This window comes from Brassica oleracea, chromosome C9, assembly GCF_000695525.1.
Source record: "Brassica oleracea var. oleracea cultivar TO1000 chromosome C9, BOL, whole genome shotgun sequence".
NCBI classification, from domain to species: domain Eukaryota; kingdom Viridiplantae; phylum Streptophyta; class Magnoliopsida; order Brassicales; family Brassicaceae; genus Brassica; species Brassica oleracea.
Genome location: NC_027756.1, coordinates 31,494,656 through 31,501,626, shown reverse-complemented (window position 1 = coordinate 31,501,626; position 6,971 = coordinate 31,494,656). Strand labels below are relative to the sequence as shown.

General features: G+C 39.3%; 3 protein-coding genes across 7 annotated transcripts in view; 1 reads left to right on the top strand and 2 right to left on the bottom strand.

The window, feature by feature from the left end:
* The window catches only part of LOC106318682 (GDSL esterase/lipase At4g10955), a 3,487-nt gene extending 1,060 nt beyond the window's left edge, over positions 1-2,427 (top strand). The window contains exons 2-3 of the mRNA XM_013756770.1: positions 898-2,081; positions 2,361-2,427. Of these exons, the coding sequence (XP_013612224.1) occupies positions 898-1,951 (1,054 nt within the window). The 3' untranslated portion in view covers positions 1,952-2,081; positions 2,361-2,427. The remainder of the gene's footprint in view (positions 1-897; positions 2,082-2,360) is intronic.
* Position 2,428: 1 nt separating this feature from the next.
* On the bottom strand, positions 2,429-6,549 carry LOC106318680 (NADPH:adrenodoxin oxidoreductase, mitochondrial). Of its 5 annotated transcripts, none has more exons than XM_013756764.1 (14): positions 6,326-6,549; positions 5,972-6,081; positions 5,772-5,876; positions 5,566-5,679; positions 5,290-5,355; positions 5,076-5,192; positions 4,816-4,925; positions 4,670-4,743; positions 3,800-3,861; positions 3,433-3,634; positions 3,225-3,285; positions 3,084-3,151; positions 2,871-2,992; positions 2,429-2,798 (listed from the first exon to the last, which is right to left on the bottom strand). In XM_013756764.1, exons 2-14 carry the CDS (start codon positions 6,077-6,079, stop codon positions 2,568-2,570), a joined length of 1,440 nt encoding a protein of 479 aa, XP_013612218.1. In that variant the 5' UTR covers positions 6,080-6,081; positions 6,326-6,549; the 3' UTR covers positions 2,429-2,567. The 5 variants fall into 5 exon arrangements, with proteins under 5 accessions (XP_013612218.1, XP_013612221.1, XP_013612222.1 ...); XM_013756767.1 differs by having other exon boundaries at positions 5,290-5,352; XM_013756768.1 differs by having other exon boundaries at positions 5,285-5,338; positions 6,326-6,548.
* Positions 6,550-6,574: 25 nt separating this feature from the next.
* The window catches only part of LOC106318681, a 6,983-nt gene continuing 6,586 nt past the window's right edge, over positions 6,575-6,971 (bottom strand). Inside the window, exon 7 of the mRNA XM_013756769.1 lies at positions 6,575-6,688. The gene's annotated coding sequence lies outside the window, so the exon portion shown is untranslated. The remainder of the gene's footprint in view (positions 6,689-6,971) is intronic.

Below are 6,971 nucleotides of genomic sequence, written 5' to 3'. Positions count from 1 at the left end.
TGGCAGCCGAGGTGGATTCTATCACAAGAAACAAGACGTATGAGCCTGTGGATAGATCGGCTGGTGTTAAATATACACGGTTATGTGACACACGGATGGAAGCGTGTAACACGACTCACATAGTAGTGTGTGACACAAAGGTGGAAGCGTGTAACACAACGCACATACAAATGGAGTCAAGGTTCTCAAAAGCTGAAGACGAACCAGAGATAAAACTGTTGGGTGTTGAGCAGAAGGCCGACATCCTTACCAGAGCTCACGTACGCAAGATGGCAGACGTGACCAGAGTTATCGTCGCAGTGAGCTTCAGCCACAAGACTCATCGCAACTTAAGTGAAGAGGTCAGGAGAAGGTTCTACAAGAACTGTGCCAATTCTAAGAAGAGGCGGTACAGAAGCGAGGAGAGCATCCGGTCTAACCTTGAGAAAGATGTGAATTCAATGGGTGGATCCGCACACCATGGTGTGGTGAAGGAGGATTACTTGATGATTAAGTTCAAGCAAATGAGGAGCTTAATCGGAGTTCAAGAAATTGATCTCCCTAATTCAATTTGGAATTAAGGGGGTGAATGTTGGATAATTCCAAGCTTGTGGAAAATTAACATATTATTAGATGTTTAATATGTTAAGATAAACACAATAAGGAAACCTAGAAATAGGAAAAGGAAGTTTCTATTTAGCTTAGGTTTGTGTTTTCCATATCCCACATGTTAAAGGGAATTGTCTTTCATATAAATATAGGTCTAATGGAGAGGTGTTCCATATGATCTAAGTGAAACATATTGAGAGCTTTAGTTTTGAGTAGTTTCTAAAGCTAATAAGAAAAATTATTCTTATAACTCTTTGTGTTTCTAAGAGATCTGAGAGTTGGTTATCTGTTTTTAACTACAAATCTTGTGTCGATTTTATGTACCTGTAGGAAGGATCCAAACTATAAGAGGACAGTAATGGCATGTTTTATTCAAGCAGCGTACTTACTTGAACTCGACAGACAAGAGAACCGAGACAAGCAAAACGCTCTCGCACCCAAATGGTGGATTCCTTTCAAGTACAAGTTAACGCAAACGCTGATTGATGAGAGAGACGGATCCATATTTGGAGCTCTTCTTGAATGGGACAGATCTGCTGCAATGGCTGATTTAGTCGTCATCAGACCGAGCGGTGCACCAAAAGCAGTACTTGCGCTAAGAGGAACGATACTCAAGAGTCTTACCATGAGACGTGATATCCAAGACGATCTCCGGTTTTTAGCTTGGGAGAGTCTTAAAGGCTCTGTGAGGTTTAACGTTGCTCTCGTAGCGCTGGAGTCAGTAGCGAAGAGATATGGTAGCAATAATGTCTGTGTTGTTGGTCACTCCTTAGGAGCAGGTTTTGCATTACAAGTTGGTAAGGCATTGGCTAAAGATGGGCTGTTCGTTGATGCGCATTTGTTCAACCCACCTTCTATATCTTTAGCTATGAGCTTAAGAAACATTGGTGAAAAAGCTGGTGTTGCTTGGAAACGACTCATGTCGATGCTTCCTCCGAGAAACGAGCCTTTGGTACCAAATGGTTGTGAAGCAGAGGCTGCTCCTGGGAGTGTTTCAGGAGGGTTTAGGAACTGGGTACCGAGTTTCAACGGACAAAATCAGAAATCTTCTGTGGATTTGAGAAAATGGGTGCCTCATTTGTATGTGAACGACAGTGACTATATCTGCTGCTACTACACAGACCAGGATGGAGTGAACGAGAAGGAAAAATTGAACAACAACAAGGAGAACCAGAGTCCTGTTGTGAAAAACACTATTCCTCAAGCAGCAGCAAAGCTTTTCGTGATGTCAAAAGGGAAACAGAAGTTTCTCGAGGCGCATGGGTTAGAACAATGGTGGTCCGAGAATCTAGAGCTTCAATCAGCGATTCACAGCAGCAGGCTGATCACTCAGCAACTCAAGTCATTATACAGTGTTAAGTAAACATCAAGCAGCATAACCATCTTCATCGTTCAATAAACACGTTTGTTCCCTTTTGCTATCTTTACGGTTTGACCTAAGAACTTTTTTTCCGGGAAATGTAAGTAGCATAAGTGTAAGAAAGACCAGTTGTGGGTCCGATTGGTAATGCCTGTAGCTTTAAAAATTTTACTGTAGAAAAAAATCTGTAGATTTTTTGCTGTAGCTTTAAATTTTATTGGTGTAAAATTTTATGGAAAGCACTAAAAAATTGCTTTGAATATTTGGCTCTGCAGAGCACTTATACAACTGTAAGTTATTTCAAGAGCTGTGGTTTAAAAAAAAAATTTAAAGCTTAATTTCTCTGAATTTGGTGCTGTAAAAATAAATAGGACTGTGGACAGCACCGACAGCAACTACCAATCACCTCCGTAATTGATCTGCAACATTTAGTCAATAATTGTGCCAATAACAATCATACGGGGGCCACACAAAGAAAAAACAAGTTAAAATGCACCGAATGGCTTTTGTTGTCCATACTTGTGCCAATAACAATCATATGGTTGTTGTAAGTCGCTTATTCATTTTGTTGACAAGAAAAATATAATTCAATAAATCAGCACACCAATGCTAAGAAATCCTAGCTGTCTGCTGATGCTGCTGCTAAAAGATCTTCCCATGTAACTAATTTTTCTCTTGGTTTATTTCTGTCAATACCCATTTGTTTTTCTTTGGCATCAATCTTCTCCCAACCACTAAAATCTACCATCTTCACCTCTTTCTTCTCAAGCAACTGCATCAGTCCCTTGCTTCCTTCTTTTTCGCTTTTACCAACACCTCCTTCTTCAATGTCTTGGCTTATGCTACCAACCTGCAACACATTTTTTTAACCTCCCAATCTTATAGCTTAAGAACATCAGTGGACAAGTTTGGTGTTGCTTACTGTTTCTTCTGCGCAGTAAAGGTTTGTGGCAATTATGCCTACTGGTCCTCTTTTGAGCCATCCACATACGTACAAGCCTGGCTCTGTACTAACCACTCGACCTCTTACATTCGGGACAATACCTTGAAACAAGACGCAAAAATCAGAAGAACATATCGTTTTTTTCCTTTCTCATAGACATTAATCGCACAAAAACTTTCATATTAGACCCACCTTTCTTGTGATCAAAGGGTAAACCGTTGATTGGAACCGACTGGTAACCAATGGCTTTCAACACCATACTGCAAAAACCGAGCATGCTTTCATTCAAATTTGTTCACTGAGAATCTTTCATCAAAAATGATCTTTTACTACCTGCAGTTAATATCTTCAAACTCTCCTGTACCAACTGCAATTTGCTTTCCGCTTCCAACACCTACAGGTAAGTACCAAGAGACATGGTGGATCAAGTGTTTACACCATTGTATCCTCAGCAATCACTTATCCATTTCTAGTGCTTTTAAACAGCTGAGCTAAAAAAAATAAGATATGATTATATAGGTTCAACTTGAGGTGCACTTACTTTCAAGAATGGTTTTCTCCAAGTTTACACCAGAAACACGACCCTTGCTTTCATCTGACTCTAAGAACCGCTCAGGCTGGCGGAAGAAAACAAAGTGAAGCTCTCGTTGACCACAGTCTCCTTCGAATGTTCCTGCTGCTGCTGCAGCCTTTGACAGTAATTCATAGATCCTCTTCCTGGCTCTACTGTTTTTCATTTCTTCCTTTGTACCACAAAGGGATTTGTCATTCATGAGAAGCAAAGACGACAAAACAAATGCAGGATCAAACAAATTTTTGTGGAATGCCAATGACAGTAGCCATAAAAGTTATATTACAATCTCTCTAAAATGCAAAAAAAGACAGTTGAAAATCGGTAACACAAGTACCTCATCAGCAGGAGTTACACTCAAGTCAGTTTCCTTTATTCGAATGTGTAAATTCTTAATCCCTGCATTATAAAGATATGCATCAATAGTGACATACTCTAAATGGGAAAATAACAAACGTCAATGAGCAACAAAAAAACGTTAAAAGATCATAAAGAGAAGACAAGCTAAGGTCTGATTCTATCCTAAAATGTAATTTTGATGCAACTTGGAGACACGCTCGCAAAAGTAGTAGCAGCACACAAACCATACCATACTAAAAATCGTATAGCTAAATATAGTTTCTAGTGATCCACACGATTTGGTTGTTATGTTATTTCCTCTTCGATTTCTGTGTACAAAAGCCCACAAAAGACATTACAAGATATTGCACATCATAAAGAAGATAATGTAAGGCCAACACAAACAAACCTTAGCAAAAGAGTAGTATTAATAGCAAAACATCAGCAAATCAATCCCCACTAAATATGGAGCAGAATAATAGAGTAGTTTTAACTAAATGTAAGAAAAAACAATGTTGCCTGAGGTCTATTCTATCCTAAATATATAGTTTTGATGTAACTTGGAGACACCGGTAAATCTCCGAACCCATTTATCAAAGATACTATGAACGCCAATTATATAAAATTAAAGAGATTGTTTCATGAAACCACACTTCCACTCAAACACGCTCAAAAAAGCAGCAGCAGCACACACACCATACCACACTTGAAATCATAAAGTTAAATATTGTTTCCCATTCACACGATTTTGTTCCCATGTTATTTCCTCTTTGATTTTTTTTTTTGGGGAGGGGGGGGGGGTTTATCGACGGGGGGGATTTATCGACACTAAAGCCCAACTACGCGATGGTTTAGATATATAACATACCTAGAATTTCTCGAAGCTCTTTAGCAGTCAATGCTGCTTGAACTGGCCCCCGTCTTCCAACAAGATACACCTTCCTGTAGACGTTACGGCTTTGTATTATGAACTATATTTGGTTGTCTCAACTCAACAGTATCTAACTTGTGGACCTTATAGAACTTTCTTCCAGCGCAGATAAAGCATGAGTAGCTATATCAGTTGACGCCAATTCTGTTGTCGGTCTTAAGAGAATCCGAGCAACATCTAGAGCTACATTACCCTTAAATTTGAATGATTCATATGTCAGAGAGATACTGAGAAATGCATTTACTCGGATACATTTGGTACAAAAGAAAGAATTATCTTATGAATTTTTAAATACGCCTTTAAAAAAAAAAAGAGGATTTGCAAACCATATATTATAGAGTACCTGGCCAAGAATAACAGCTTTGTCAGAGCTTTTCAAGTCAGGTTTCAAACTACTGTAGTCGGGATGCCCATTGTACCACCAGACGAATTCTCTTGCGGAGAACACACCACCCAAACTCTATCAAAGTAAATCAGCAACAAGTATAAGCAACCAAAACCAAGTAACTTATGCTTAAAGACAGGCATATGAAACACTTTTAACGGGCATACCTCACCTGGAATGCCAAGATCTTTGTCAGTTTCAGCACCATATGCAAGTACAACCTGAACAGACCATGCTTCTTATAATAATAAGTAAGTTGAAGGTTCTCAATCAAACGTTATGACTAATGAGAGCAAGGTAGAATAAAATGAATAGGAGTATAGTAAAGTGATAAAACTTGTTTAAGGTGCATAGTTAATCTGACAAACATATTTATAGGAGATATGAGGATTAAAATGCCGGACAGATAAATGTACATCACATAAGAAGATAGTTAACAAGGAATTACCACGTGATACAAATCCCGCAGCTCAGAAAGTGATAAGTCGGAACCAAGCTTTACATTCCCGTAAAAAGCGCAACGCTCGTGTTGTGCCACGCGAGAAAATTGATTAATGGCAATCTATAGAAACAAAGATAGCAATGTTTCTGACCTCACTTGAGAATGTTCTAAAGAAACAAGACTCAGCCAATGAAATGAGATTCAAGTAGTACCTTAGTTTCAGGATGATCAGGGGCAACACCGGACCGAACAAGTCCATAAGGTGTGGGCAATCGATCAATTATATCAATACGTGCTCCTTCATGTGCCTTCAACAACTAATTATCAAATTACAAAGAGTTTAATTCATGACTTAAATCACAGAATCCGGTACCTTAACATTAATCAAATAAAAAAGAGAGGAATGAAGAACCTTGTCGGCAGTGTAGAAACCAGCAGGTCCGCTGCCAACGATGCAGACGTGGAGAGGACGGGAGGAGAAGCATCTTGTTACCAAACGACGTGCTAGAAACATACTCATTTCTATGCTTTGTTCAAACAACAGGCAGCGCCTTTTAGTAAGAAAATCAAACAAGAGCCTATGAGGCAACAAAATACAGAATTGAAGATTTTCCACACAAACCCAAAAGCAGACTTGGAAAAAAAAAAAAAACACAAGAACATAGTCTCCCTCTGATCACCATTGACTAAGTGAAAAGAGCAAAAGATTTACTTGCTGGGGGCACTTAGATTCGGCGTTTAAAGAAAAAGGCTTAATTGATCGTACCTGTGAGAGATTTTGATTTACCGCCGCCAGATTCTGTTACAAACTTTGAGCGTCATTCATACCTTGGAGGCTGGAGAAAAAGAATAAGAAGAGGAGAGACTCTGGCCTAGAAAGAGTCTTCAAACTAGGCAGGTTTTTATTATTTTTTATTACAACGAATACTCTTTGGCCGAAGGGCGTCTTTCACCATCGTTTCCTTTTTTTCTGGTCACGAAATAACCATCCTCGACCTAAGCATTTCTCTCTTTTTCCCAACTAAACTGCTTTTATTAATTTCTAAAGTCACAATCGTAATTTACAACGCACACTTGAAAATTTCGGAGAGCTATGAAACAGAGCCCATTGAGAATTACATAAAAGTATATGTAATGACCCACCATCTCCACTATCCCCACCATCTCCACCATCCCCACCATCTCCACCATCTCCAACTTCTTTAGAGAGAGAGAGAGAAAGAGAGAGAGAGAAAGAGAGAGAGAAAGAGAGAGAAAGCTCACCTGAGCTCGTCGCCGGAGCAACCGTGTGCCGTGATCACGTTCAGCTTGTCACCACCATCATCCGCAACCAAAGGTAATTGAAAACCGCCATGTTTTTGAGTTAAGTTTCGGCCGTTTTAGTAAATCGACCATAACTTCTTAACCATTGC

Bases quoted from the DNA above. Each gene is read 5' to 3' on its own strand.
- LOC106318680 (XM_013756764.1), bottom strand. From the start codon at position 6,079: ATGAGTATGTTTCTAGCACGTCGTTTGGTAACAAGATGCTTCTCCTCC. The intron at 3,635-3,799 runs GTACTTGTGTTA...TGTGGTACAAAG, and splicing joins GTGTAACTCCTGCTGATGAG to GAAGAAATGAAAAACAGTAG. The intron at 3,152-3,224 runs GTAGTAAAAGAT...CGGTTTTTGCAG, and splicing joins TTTGAAGATATTAACTGCAG to TATGGTGTTGAAAGCCATTG.